Source organism: Bos javanicus, chromosome 7 (assembly GCF_032452875.1).
Source record: "Bos javanicus breed banteng chromosome 7, ARS-OSU_banteng_1.0, whole genome shotgun sequence".
NCBI classification, from domain to species: domain Eukaryota; kingdom Metazoa; phylum Chordata; class Mammalia; order Artiodactyla; family Bovidae; genus Bos; species Bos javanicus.
Window position 1 is genome coordinate 79,860,967 of NC_083874.1, and position 14,704 is coordinate 79,875,670.

Here is a 14,704-nt window from a genome sequence, read left to right on the forward strand (position 1 = left end):
GTGAGATGATGGATTTAACCTAATTTATTGTGGTAATCATTTCATAATATATGTAACTTAAATCACTGTGCTGTACACTTTAAACTTATACAATGAGGTATATCAGTTATCTCAATGAAGTGAAGTGAAGTGAGGACACTCAGTCATGTCTGACTCTTTGCGACTCCATGGACTGTAACCTACCAGGCTCCTCTATCCATGGGATTTTCCAGACAAGAATACTGGAGCGGGTTGCCATTTCCTTCTCCAGGGGATCTTCCCGACCCAGAGATCGAACCCAGGTCTCCTGCATTGCAGGCAGATGCTTTACTGTCTGAGCCACCAAGTAAGCCCAATTATCTCAATAAACGGGGGGAAATCCCAAATTAGCTCTATAATAAAATCCCATTCCCAGAATGAAATGAATTTGGGAATAAAATCCTACCCTGAATTATCAATGGCTAATGGTGTCGCAAAGAGTTGGACACGACTGATCGACTGAACTAAACTGAACTGAATGATTAGCACCTATTACTTTTTTATGGTTGGTGTACCTGGGGCTCGTTAGCTTTTCAGTAACAGCAGCAAACCCAAATGGTAGCAGTCAGAGGTTTGGGAACCCTCTTCTGTGCTTGCCTACTATTCTGTTTTTTCTGCATTCTCAACACCTTCATACACTAATATAGTTGGTACTATGATAGTCATGCTTGCACATATGATTTACATGTTAGTATCCCCATGAATGCATGTTATAGCACTATACTTACATGCATGCACACACGATTATGGATATATGATTTGCCTGTTGGTCTCCCCCAGGTAACGGAAGTAGAGCCTTATGGCTCACCAAGTATTTTAGCCAGTAGTACTCATCAGAATCGCCCAGCTTGGATTCCCTGGGAGGCCGATTCAGCAGTGGTGGAGTCAGTGCAGTCGCCGTGCTTTGAGAGAGCATCCCCGATGGTTTAGAATCACACGTCTGATGGAGAGCCGCCCATGGGGTGGGGGTGTGGGGGACGGCAGTACAGCCTAGGGGTGGAGGTGGTGAGCTCAGGATTGGGATCCTGGCCCCAACACTTACTGTGTAAGCGTGAGCACAGCATTTTAACCATCTGTGCCTTGCATGTAACGTGGGGATAATAGTGCCTGCCTGTGAGTGTTGTGAGGATTAAACAAGAAAAACATGGGCAGTGCTGAGAACACACCAAGCCCATGGCAAAAAGTTCTCAGGGCATGTTGCTTTGTTGGTGGTGTCCCTCCTTGCATTCCAGAGCAGGCACCATGCTTGACATGGGCAGAGATGTAATGTTTAATCAATAATAAATGCCCTGGGGCTGTGTGATATTAGTGAAGAGAAACAAAGGGGAAGAGTAAGGAAAGGAATGGACGGATGACTGAGGAAATGGGAAATACATAGGTACAGGCGGCTTAGGAAATCCTGAAAATCCTTCCTGTTGCCATGTGTTTCACTCTGCCGAATAAAATGTTGACGGGGTCTTGAACTGAAATTCTTAGACAATAGGCTTAAGGATATTGGTGGCCTTCTGCTGCTCTTGTCCCAAGTGAAGCGACCCAGTGTGGCCACATTTCTGTTCCCAGAGGAAGTGATCTTTCTAACCCAAGCTTGTGGTTTGCTCTGGTTATGATAACTCTAATACCGTATCTTCAGCATCTTCAATGATTCTGACAGCATTAACTTTTGGACATGTTAGAAATATCCTGCCACACTCACTCCTTTTTTGGATTCCTCCAATTACTGCAGGTTTGATGATATGAATCTTCCACTTAAAGTTGGATTTCCTTAAAAGCCCAAGAACTCACACCTTTATTCTCTTTCCATGCTTTAGATAAATGTTCTATCTCACATGTTCTGTCCCCTTTGCTCTGGGATGATTTCATGAAAACAGCAATGGTTTGGGGAATCAGGTAGTCCTGGGCTCAGATCCTGGCACTTCTCTAGTTATGTGAGCCCCCTCGAGCTTGGATGCTCATATATAAAACAATTTTTACCTATGTGTGAGAATAAAATGGAATCAAGTATGTAAAGTACTTAGCACAGTATCTGTCAAAGCATCAGGGACTTCTATCAGTTTAGATTAGCTTCAACTGCTGGTAACAGATTAGAAATAACAGGAGATTATACAAGATATAGACACTTTCTATGATCTAAAAGGATTCTGAAAAGTGATATTGTTCATAACTCAGTCATGTCTGACTCTTTGTGACTCCATGGACTATAGTCTGCCAGGCTCCTCTGTCCATGGAATTCTCCAGGCAAGAATACTTGGAGTAGGTAGCCATTCCCTTCTCCTCAGTTCAGTTCAGTCGCTCAGTCGTGTCTGACTCTTTGCGACCCCATGAATCGCAGCACGCCAGGCCCCCCTGTCCATCACCAACTCCCGAAGTTCACGCAAACTCACGTCCATTGAGTCGGTGATGCCATCTAGCCATCTCATCCTCTGTCATCCCCTTTTCCTCCTGCCCTCAATCCCTCCCAGCATCAGAGTCTTTTCCAATGAGTCAACTCTTCACATGAGGTGCCCAAAGTACTGGAGTTTCAGCTTTAGCATCATTCCTTCCAAAGAAATCCCAGGGCTGATCTCCTTCAGAATGGACTGGTTGGATCTCCTTGCTGGTACAGATGACCTAGGTCATCTTGAGGACACCTAGGTTGACAGGGATCTAGACTCTTTCTCTGGATGAGTCTTTGAGGTTTAACATCCTCAAAGTCACCTCATATTCACAAAGTGAATACTGGAGCGCCAGTGATCACATCCACATTCCACCTAAGGAAAGGAGGGACGAAGAACCAAAGGGTGCTTGCTTCCTGGCTATGTCTGCTTTCTTCAAGGTCCCAGAAGACCCAGCCAACGACTACTACTTAAATCACTTTACCTCTACCCAAGTCGCAAGAAAGCTGTGAAATGTAGTTCTTTACCTGGGTAAAGTGCTGCTCCCCAGTATAACAGCCGTCTGTCATATTAGAATTATTCCTAGTGCCCCCACCAGAGCTGCAATGTGGAATCCTTCAAGGGCTGTGGCAATGCTCTACAGTCATTTGACACATCTCAGGACACTCAGTGCACATCCAATATAAACAGTGTGGGAAATAGTAGAGCTGGTTGGTTAACTGGTCTAAGTCTAAAGACCTAAGGCCCAGACTAACCTACCACGTCACTGCTGCATGACCTTGGGCAAGTGTATAACCTCTGTTCAAGGCTTAGTTTCCTCAGTTGTGAGCATCAGCTCTGACAGTGGATGTAAATTGCCCAAGATAATGCCTATATAGACTGGCTCTGAACATGTGTCAGAGTTAGTATTACCATCATTATTATTGTTAAGTGCTATTGAATTATTACTATAAGGTAGGGAGGTACCAGACATCTTTCACATCCTTTCCTTCTGCATGTTTATACCTTCTCTTGCCTTCAGCAGTCACCCCGGGGATGTGCACATTTGTAGTCAATTATGTTGAAAGAGCCTGGGCTGAGTTGGCCTCATTCCCTTCAATTCCAGGCATCCACTCCAGGCTAGCTGAATCTCTAGAGTCCCTCTCATGTCCCCATACCCAGAGTGTAGTCTCTCAGCTCTGCCTTCGGAGAGAGGCTCTCTTCTCTAAACAGATCAACTGCTAAATAAATATTAAATTATATCTGGATTGTTCTTTTCAAATCTAAGTGAATCAGTTCTTCCCTTTGTTGGCATTCCCCAGCCCTATTGCTATCATCCCATTGGTGTCTTGCATCCTTGGCAATGGCGAGATTTTTCTCTAGGTGGGAGAATTAAAGGATATCGCGTAGGAATAAGGCTTTGTATTCCCAGATCGTGGTAAAACATGGATTTCTAAGAGCTCCTCCTCACCTTCCTGGGTACCTTTTAAGATTTTGGAACAAATCTTGGCACCTGCTCTCAAAAGTCATTAGCTACCCATTAGTTGATGACGTGCCCAAAAAGCGTTTTAAGTGTGTAAATATACAAATTCTCCTGCTTGCCAAGATGGCCAGGCAGGACAGTCAGAACCCTGGGATCCAGGGCTATTGTAGATGGCCATGTAATTTCACCATTTATGTGGTCTACATGATGGCACCCCTGAGCTGTGCAGTGTACAGCCTATATAACTGTTCATGGTGGCCATGCCCAGATCAGTCATTTCCAGCCATAAGCAGCCTTGTTCCTGTATTCTAGTGAATACAACAAAAATTACCATTTCCTGTGTGTACTATGATGTAAAGGCTTTTAGGAAGCACTTCCCTAAATAACTTCAAGAGTATTTCTTCCTGTAAAGCACACACATACCCTGGCCACACCCTCCATAGCAACCTGAGCTAACATGCCCCATGATGTCTTTCAAAGCAGGCACATTGTGTTTCCCTAGGTCCATGGAAGAAATCTCTTGTCCATTGACTATGACCGGAATATTCGGACAGAGAAGATCTATGATGATCACCGGAAGTTCACCCTGAGGATCATTTATGACCAAGTGGGCCGCCCCTTCCTCTGGCTCCCCAGCAGCGGGCTGGCGGCCGTGAATGTCTCCTATTTCTTCAATGGGCGCTTGGCCGGCCTTCAGCGTGGGGCCATGAGCGAGAGGACGGACATCGACAAGCAGGGCCGGATCGTGTCCCGCATGTTTGCCGACGGGAAGGTGTGGAGCTATTCCTACCTTGACAAGGTGGGTGGACATGCTGCCCTTGCTCAGCTGGGGCTGTCTCTCTCATTCACACTGCTCTTTTTAAGCTGACCTGATACACTTTGCCATAAGACATTTTAACATCTTTACTTTGACACTACCAGGGCTCCCATGTACTCCCACCACCCTCTGGGAGGGAGGAAATCCCAAGGAAAATGTTATTCATAGCCCAGCACTACTACCATCAACAGGAAAAAAAAAAAACCTGCTAGACACTCGGTAATAGCGAAAAGAATAGATTGTCTGATTTTATTCCCCCAGAAAAGTGCTGTTGAAGTGGACAGAATCATGTCACTAGCAGCACAGTTCATCATTCCTTATGAATTGGAAATGCAGTGATTCATTTCTGCCATGCCTGGAATTAAGCCATCAGGGTAGGGAACTCTGCCCAAAACTCCAGCACACGGAGCAGTCCCCTCCTACTTGGCTTGTTGGCTGAAGCAGTCAACAGATTCTTGCTACATAATTCCCTGTGTCTGAAAGTGCCAGACTCAGGTTTCCGTGTTAGAAAAGGTCAGGTTGGAGCAGCAGTAAAAAAGAAGTCCCTTCTGGGAGCGGGGGACAAGACTTTTAAAGACTGCCTTGGTCATCTATCATTAGACAGGGGCTTGCTCAGCCTGGACCTCTCACCTGGACTCACCTCCACACAAGCCCATTTCCATTTCTTCCCTTCTTGCCTCCTGATGACAGTGGTCACTTGCAGACAGAGCTGTTACCTCTTCTGTAAGAGGGGCTTCTGTCTATTTGGTCCCTCCTCAATACTGTTCTCATTAGGACAGAAGATATCAGAATGAATGGTCAATCAGGGAAGGCAAGAATCTCCCCATGGCTTCAAGTTGGAGGTCATTTTTTCCCCCAAAGAATCAATGATTCCAGGTTACTTAATCTTTCCAGGGGCTTCTAAACGAAGGATGTGCTTTACGGTGAGACTTAGTAGGGGGTGCCCCCAAACATAGTATGTGCATCATACCTGCCCCCTGCCGGGCCAGCAGCAGTCATTTCTCACCAGTCTCAGGATGTCTTGTCATTGAGCCTGGAGGCGAACCCAGTGCCTCTCATCTCAGTCCTTCAAACCCTTACAACTCAGACTATGGTCCAGGCAACACCAGCATCACTGGGATGTTCCCAAAGTAGATTCACAGGCCACCTCCCCACTGCCCTCTCACACTGAACAATATAATCAGAATCTGTCTTTTCACCAGATCCCTGGGTATTTTACACATACATTAAAGTTTGGGGAGCATTCCTCTAGCGGCCATGATCCATAGAGTAGCATGCCCCATGACATCAATTCACCCTAAATCTCTAATCTAAATCTCCCCATCCTTCACAGATTTTGAATTGCCATCCAGGACATGGAATAAATTCCGTCCATTTGAGCACTGGGTCCTAAATGGCTAACTCACGTGTTCCCTTCCCCTTTCCTCCTCCAGTCCATGGTGCTCCTGCTACAGAGTCAGCGTCAGTACATATTTGAGTACGACTCCTCTGAGCGCCTCCACGCTGTCACCATGCCCAGCGTCGCCCGGCACAGCATGTCCACCCACACCTCCATTGGCTACATCCGCAACACCTATAACCCGCCTGAAAGCAACGCTTCCGTCATCTTTGACTACAGTGATGATGGCCGCATCCTAAAGACATCCTTTTTGGGCACTGGACGCCAGGTATTCTACAAGTATGGGAAACTCTCCAAGCTATCGGAGATTGTCTATGACAGCACTGCCATCACTTTCGGATATGATGAGACCACCGGCGTCTTAAAAATGGTCAACCTCCAAAGTGGGGGCTTCTCTTGCACCATCAGGTACCGAAAGATCGGCCCACTTGTGGACAAGCAGATCTACAGGTTCTCCGAGGAAGGCATGGTCAACGCTAGGTTTGAATACACCTATCACGACAACAGCTTCCGGATCGCAAGCATCAAGCCTGTCATAAGTGAGACTCCCCTTCCCGTTGACCTCTACCGCTATGATGAGATTTCCGGCAAAGTGGAGCACTTCGGCAAGTTCGGGGTCATCTACTATGACATCAACCAGATCATCACCACGGCCGTGATGACCCTCAGCAAACACTTTGACACCCATGGGCGGATCAAGGAAGTCCAATACGAGATGTTCCGGTCCCTCATGTACTGGATGACGGTGCAGTATGACAGCATGGGCAGGGTGATCAAGAGGGAGCTGAAACTGGGGCCCTACGCCAACACCACTAAGTACACCTACGACTATGATGGGGATGGGCAGCTCCAGAGTGTGGCCGTCAATGACCGCCCCACCTGGCGCTACAGCTATGACCTCAACGGGAACCTCCACTTGCTGAACCCAGGGAACAGTGTGCGCCTCATGCCCTTGCGCTACGACCTCCGGGATCGGATAACCAGGCTTGGCGACGTGCAGTACAAAATTGACGATGATGGCTATCTGTGCCAGCGAGGGGCTGACATCTTTGAGTACAACTCCAAGGGCCTCCTAACGAGGGCTTATAACAAGGCCAGTGGCTGGAGCGTCCAATACCGCTATGATGGCGTGGGGCGGCGGGCTTCCTACAAGACCAACCTGGGCCACCACCTGCAGTATTTCTACTCTGACCTCCACAACCCGACTCGCATCACCCATGTCTACAATCACTCCAACTCAGAGATAACCTCACTCTACTATGACCTCCAGGGGCACCTCTTTGCCATGGAGAGCAGCAGTGGAGAGGAGTACTACGTTGCCTCGGATAACACGGGGACGCCCCTGGCTGTGTTCAGCATCAATGGTCTCATGATCAAGCAGCTGCAGTACACCGCCTATGGGGAGATTTATTACGACTCCAACCCTGACTTCCAGATGGTCATTGGCTTCCACGGGGGACTCTACGATCCCCTCACCAAGCTGGTCCACTTCACACAGCGTGATTATGACGTGCTGGCGGGACGGTGGACCTCTCCAGACTACACCATGTGGAAAAATGTGGGCAAGGAGCCGGCCCCCTTTAACCTGTACATGTTCAAGAGCAACAATCCTCTCAGCAATGAGCTGGACTTGAAGAACTATGTGACAGGTAAGGACCTGGCCACCTCAGTTGGGCAGTGGCTCCCTGTGGGGTGGTTGTCCTAGTAGACTATCAGGGACTTTGAAACAAGGTCTTATGTCTGATGCTAGGAGAATCCTGGAGGGCTGTGTACACTGCCAGTACAGGATTGAGAACAGTCAAGCAATCACAGTACAGAGCAGTCCTTAGCTCTATTTGAAGAGAAGTGTGAAAATGTTAGTCACTCAGTCGTGTCTGACTCTCTGGACTCCATGAACTCTAGCCTGCCAGGCTCCTCTATCCATGGAGTTCTCCAGGCAAGAATACTGGAGTAGGTTGTCATTCCCTTCTCCAGGGCCATCTTCCCTGGAATTAAAAGTCCCATGCTCTACCAACTGAGCTAGCCAGGCAGCTCTGTTTGAAGATGTCCTGGCTATTTTCAAGTCCTTTCCATTGAAATAACTTTTATAAGAGCCCTCTCTAACTCAAAAGAGGAAAGCAACCTTATGAAGGAGGAAAGGATGAGACCCTAATCTCAGAAATACCTGGTTCAAATTCTTTTATTTATAAGTCAAAGGACCTTGGGCTGGTTGTCCAGTATCTCTGAGCTGTAGTATCCTCCTCTGCAAAAGGGCACTAACAAAATCATCTCACAGAGTGATCGTAAGAAGGAAATGAACTTATGTATGTAAAGTTCAGTGCCTGGCACTTAGAGGACGTTCACGAAAGGGTATCTGCTTGTGTTATTAACATCACCATTACTAGTGAAGCAACGAAACAGCGTGGGTATTGAGATGTCTGTGACCCAGCTCCTGACCTTATGATGAGGCTGGTGAGAAACAAATACAAATAAGCAGTGATAATGGAAAATGGGATTAAGTCCATGCTACCATATAGGTGTTTGTCCAGGTATTTATTCAACAAGCGTTTTTAAGGCACCAACATGCTTCATTCTGGGGTTCAGTTCAGTCACTCAGTCATGTCCGACTCCTTGTGACCCCATGGACTGCAGCACGCCAGGCTTCCCTGTCCATCACCAACTCCCGGAGCTTACTCAAACTCATGTCCATCCAGTTGGTGATGCCTACTGGGGATGCAATGGAAACAAGGCAGACACTTCTCTCAAAGAAGTGTGTGTGTGGTGCATGTGCAGATGACTTCAGTTTTGAAAATTTTGGCATAGTCCAGAAGGGCCCCACCTCAAACCTTGAGAATGAAGGGGATCTTGGTGGTAGAAATGAGCTCAAGGCTGAAGAAAGACATGAGCAAAAGTCCAAAAGGACAGGGGACTTCCCTGGTGGTCCAGTGGCTAAGACTCTATGCTACCACTGCAGGGGGCGCAAGTCCAATCCCTGATTGGGAAACTTAAATCCTGCATGCCACTCAGAGCTGAGTCACAGAAAAAAGAAAAACAGGTCAAAAGGACATAGGAAGCTTGGAGAGAGGTCTGGATAGACAGGTCAAGGAAGGCAAATAATCTGCTTCTTCATGCTAAGTGAGAAACTGGTTAAATGAGGGTCCTTATCCATCCGTCTGTTCACCTATTGACAGATATTTTCATCTAACATATAAGTACTAGAGATGCAGTGGACTGCAAGATAGAGCCCCTTTTTTCGGGGAGAGAAACAAGGAAATCTGGATAGATGGATGGATAGATGAAGGAAAAAGACCAATATTCAGCAAAGAATATGGAGCCATCTCACCTGAACATGCATTATAGATGAATAACAGTGAGGACCCCAATTCCAAGCCCCACCCCAAGTTCCAGGGAACTCATAGCTCTTAGCCATGGGCCAGGGAAGCATCAAGCCCAGAGGGTCCCTACCCTCAGGTAACCAGGGATCACTTATCCATCCCCAAGATAGGAAAGGAAGCAGCAGCTCCCTGGAGCACAGTGTGGCCCTCAGTGCCCCATGCTGCAGAAATAGATGACCTTAAAGGTCAACTTCTGGCCATACTGTGCCTTACTGACAAGTTCCAGAGCCTTTGAAGTTGAACCCAGCATCCCCCTACAACCGAAGCAGCTGGTACCTCAGGAGTACAGGAGTTACAGCCAAGCTAGTTCCCTCCTAGTCGCCCCACTGTGCATCATCGGGAGGCCCCGCCATGCTACTCTGCCAGGGCTTCTTCTCTTCCCCAGGGCTTAGCAGGGTTTGTGTCCACCCAGCTCACTGCAGTTTCTTTTTTTTTTTTTAATTCATTTATTTTAACTGGAGGACAATTACTTTACAGCATTGTGGTGGCTTGTGCCGTACATCAATTTTAATTGGCCATAGGAATATATGTGTCCCCTCCATCCTGAACCACCCCCCACCCTATCCTTCCAAGTTGTCACAGAGCACCAGCTTTGGGTGCCCTGCTTCATCCATCAGATCGCACTGCTTATCTATTTTACATATAGTAACGTATATGTTTCAATGCTGTTCTCTCAAATCATCCCACCTTCTCCTTCTCCCACTGACCACACTGCAGTTTCTAACTAAAGCGTGTCTCAGGAAAACACACACACCCCTATATATATAGTTTCAGATAATGACAAGGGCCGTGAAGATAAATGAAACAGCTAAGAGTTAGAGAACAAAGGATCTCATTTCTTTGGGGTGCTCACAGAGGAAGGGCCATTTGAGCTGAGGCCATTATGAAGTGGGGAAGGGAGAGGAAGTCTCCAGATGAAGACACCAATAGGAATGGGGCGGCAGGCCACACCTATCTCAGGCATAGAAGGCGGCCTCCACCCCCAAGAATGCACTTCCCAGATTCCTCTTGGCACTGGACACCTTGGGGATGGATCAGCCAGAAGCAAATGGAAGTCGTCAGTGTGGGCTAAACAGACACCCTACAGCTACCAAGACCCAAACAAAATCATTTGCAAAGCATATTCAACCTCACTTACTCTCCTGGTTCTCCCAAGAAGACCGTGGCTCAGATCATGAACTCCTTATTGCCAAATTTAGACTTAAATTGAAGAAAGTAGGGAAAACCACTAGACCATTCAGGTATGACCTAAATCAAATCCCTTATGATTATACAGTGGAAGTGAGAAATAGATTTAAGGGCCTAGATCTGATAGATAGAGTGCCTGATGAACTATGGAATGAGGTTCGTGACATTGTACAGGAGACAGGGATCAAAACCATCCCCATGGAAAAGAAATGCAAAAAAATCAAAATAGCTGTCTGGGGAGGCCTTACAAATAGCTATGAAAAGAAGAGAAGCGAAAAGCAAAGGAGAAAAGGAAAGATATAAACATCTGAATGCAGAGTTCCAAAGAATAGCAAGGAGAGATAAGAAAGCCTTCCTCAGCGATCAATGCAAAGAAATAGAGGAAAACAACAGAATGGGAATGACTAGAGATCTCTTCAAGAAAATTAGAGATACCAAAGGAACATTTCATGCAAAGATGGGCTCGATAAAGGACAGAAATGGTATGGACCTAAGAGAAGCAGAAGATATTAAGAAGAGATGGAAAGAATACACAGAAGAACTGTACAAAAAAGATCTTCATGACCCAGATAATCATGATGGTGTGATCACTGACCTAGAGCCAGACATCCTGGAATGTGAAGTCAAATGGGCCTTAGAAAGCATCACTAGGAACAAAGCTAGTGGAGGTGATGGAATTCCAGTGGAGCTATTTCAAATCCTGAAAGATGATGCTGTGAAAGTGCTGCACTCAATATGCCAGCAAATTTGGAAAACTCAGCAGTGGCCCCAGGACTGGAAAAGGTCAGTTTTCATTCCAATCCCAAAGAAAGGCAATGCCAAAGAATGCTCAAACTACCGCACAATTGCACTCATCTCACATGCTAGTAAAGTAATGCTCAAAATTCTCCAAGCCACGCTTCAGCAATATGTGAACCGTGAACTTCCTGATGTTCAACCTGGTTTTAGAAAAGGCAGAGGAACCACAGATCAAATTGCCAACATCCGCTGGATCATGGAAAAAGCAAGAGAGTTCCAGAAAAACATCTATTTCTGCTTTATTGACTATGCCAAAGCCTTTGACTGTGTGGATCACAATAAACTGCGGAAAATTCTGAAAGAGATGGGAATACCAGACCACCTGACCTGCCTCTTGAGAAATCTATATGCAGGTCAGGAAGCAACAGTTAGAACTGGACATGGAACAACAGACTGGTTCCGAATAGGAAAAGGAGTACGTCCAGGCTGTATATTGTCACCCTGTTTATTTAACTTATATGCAGAGTACATCATGAGAAATGCTGGACTGGAAGAAGCACAAGCTGGAATCAAGATTGCCGGGAGAAATCTCAATAACCTCAGATATGCAGATGACACCACCCTTATGGCAGAAAGTGAAGAGGAACTAAAAAGCCTCTTGATGAAAATGAAAGAGGAGAGTGAAAAAGTTGGCTTAAAGCTCAACATTCAGAAAACGAAGATCATGGCATCTGGTCCCATCACTTCATGGGAAATAGATGGGGAAACAGTGCAAACAGTGTCAGACTTTATTTTTCTGGGCTCCAAAATCACTGCAGATGGTGACTGCAGCCATGAAATTAAAAGACGCTTACTCCTTGGAAGGAAAGTTATGACCAACCTAGATAGCATATTCAAAAGCAGAAACATTACTTTGCCAACAAAGGTCCATCTAGTCAAGGCTATGGTTTTTCCTGTGGTCATGTATGGATGTGAGAGTTGGACTGTGAAGAAGGCTGAGCGCCAAAGAATTGATGCTTTTGAACTGTGGGGTTGGAGAAGACTCTTGAGAGTCCCTTGGACTGCAAGGAGATCCAACCAGTCCATTCTGAAGGAGATCAGCCCTGGGATTTCTTTGGAAGGAATGATGCTGAAGCTGAAACTCCAGTACTTTGGCCACCTCATGCGAAGATTGACTCATTGGAAAAGACTCTGATGCTGGGAGGGATTGGGGGCAGGAGGAGAAGGGGACGACAGAGGATGAGATGGCTGGATGGCATCACTGACTCGATGGACGTGAGTCTCAGTGAACTCCGGGAGTTGGTGATGGACAGGGAGGCCTGGTGTGCTGTGATTCATGGGGTCGCAAAGAGTCGGACACGACTGAGCGACTAAACTGAACTGAACTGAACAGTGCCCAGTGGTGACCTAAACGGGAAGGAAATCTAAAAAAGAAAGGATATATGAATACGTATAGCTGATTCACTTTGCTGCACAGCAGAAACTAACACAACATTGTAAAGCAACTATACTCCAATAAAAATCATTTTAGAATTTCAGGTATTTTTAAATGATTTTATTGGAGTATAATATACTCCAAATGTTTTTACTGCAGTATAATTTAAAATAAATACATCAACTATTCGCCAGTAAAAATAGAAAAAAGAAATTAGCAGAGTTTTTGCATAGCAAGATGACACTCCTCATTCCAGTGCTTCATGGAGACTCAATAAATGGGCATCAAAGCCAGGCTGAACAAAGTCCAACAAAACTGAATCCAGAAAACACTAGAAAGAGTCTAAAGTAAAAGGTCCTATTAGAGAATCTCCACGCCTAGGACTAATGTCTGCAGTCAAAGCAGAGGAAGAGAACCTGGGTGGAGAGCGCTAGACCAGGCACAAGCCCACGCCTGCTGCCTGCTGCAGATGAGATGACCGCCGAAGGACGCATCCCAGGGGGGAACAGCAAGTCATTCTCCACTATTCAAGTGTTGGCTCATCTGTAAACCCATCTTTGTGACTCTTAATTTGAATCTTAGGAGATGAGCAGAGTGGTTGAACTTGCCGCTCACAATTTAAGAAGTAATTAACGTGTAGTCAGTAGGAACGCCATGAATAGAAATTCTCTCTCTCTCTCCCTCTGTTGTGCTCAAGAGAGTCTTTGCTGTTTGGAAATACAGCTCCCTGAATGCAGCAGACACCTCTTGAGGCTGGTGGAGGCTGTTTCCTCTACTGGCACAGAGGCGGGCAGCATAGACCCCCTGTTAGGAGCAAGTGAGTCATGATATGTAAAGAGCCGAGGCCTGCACAAAGCCTGATTGATGGTAGGAATGCATTTGGCTTTATAAGAAGCTCTAGACTCCGAGACAGGAAGTCTGTAGGTGAGAAGTGAAGTTATCCCCTTGATGTAATTCCCTAGAGCTCCCAGGGGTCTGCAGCTCTACTTTGAAACAGATCCCAAACTCTGGCCTGAGTGGCATTGCTCTGGCAAATCTGAAACCCCACATTCTGAGGTAAGCAAACCTCAGAAATGTTATCCACGATGACTTGGGCTGGCTCCCCACCTTTCTCCCTTGGGGATCTCTGGGCTTACAGACCCCCAGGTTCATGCAGGTTTGAAGTCGGACTTCATGGAGGTTGATTTCCCTGAGAGGAGGGAGGCCCAGCCTCCTCCTCACTACCCTCTGCTCTGTCTGCACTTAGCACCTAAGCCGCTGTGCTGACAGTGTGTATTACAGAGCACGTGCTCCAGCGGCACTCGCTGCGAAGAACATAAGGAGGGGGAGCGATGAGCTGTTAGGAGGGGCCACATCACCAGCTCCTACCTCGAGGATTGATTGTTTAGGGAGGCTATCATCAGAGGACACCAATGACTTTGAAAGGAGGAGAGGTGTCTGTATGATGCCACAAGTGCCTTCTGCGAAATGGAGGAGACAAGCGACTTGAATAAACATTTCAGAAGAGGTTTAGACTTGGAAACCAAGCCACGTTAGAAACTTTAAAAGAAGAAAACACATGACATGAACTATTAGTGTTCATCGGAGCGGCCATTAAAATGTCTGGTCCCTTGCGACTTCCCTGGTGGTGCAGTGGTTAAGACTGCACGTCCATTGTAGGGGGCACATGTTCAATCCCTGGCCAGGGAACTAAGATCCTGCATGCCATATGGTGTGGCCAAAAAAAAAAAAAAAATGAAGAAATGTGTGGTCCCCAAGGCAGGGTGTTGTTAACTTATCTCCTGGAGAACAAGGAGAGATGCCTTCAGGGAAGAGGTCAGGATGCGGAGAGTCTGCTAAGGGCAAAGACCTCTTCTCTTGCCTTTCGTGGGATTCCCTTCATATCCCTGGTGAAAAATGTG

At 46.5% G+C, this 14,704-nt stretch overlaps 1 protein-coding gene and 1 long non-coding RNA gene across 4 annotated transcripts in view; one reads left to right on the forward strand and one right to left on the reverse strand.

Moving 5' to 3' along the window:
- Positions 1-14,704, forward strand: part of LOC133251611 (teneurin-2) — a 764,810-nt gene that overhangs the window by 731,650 nt on the left and 18,456 nt on the right. For all 3 annotated transcript variants that reach the window (XM_061424270.1, XM_061424271.1, XM_061424273.1), the window contains 2 exons: positions 4,355-4,651; positions 6,103-7,717. In XM_061424270.1, the coding sequence (XP_061280254.1) occupies positions 4,355-4,651; positions 6,103-7,717 (1,912 nt within the window). The remainder of the gene's footprint in view (positions 1-4,354; positions 4,652-6,102; positions 7,718-14,704) is intronic.
- The window catches only part of LOC133251615 (uncharacterized), a 56,683-nt gene that overhangs the window by 17,410 nt on the left and 24,569 nt on the right, over positions 1-14,704 (reverse strand). The gene's annotated exons all lie outside the window — the stretch shown is intronic.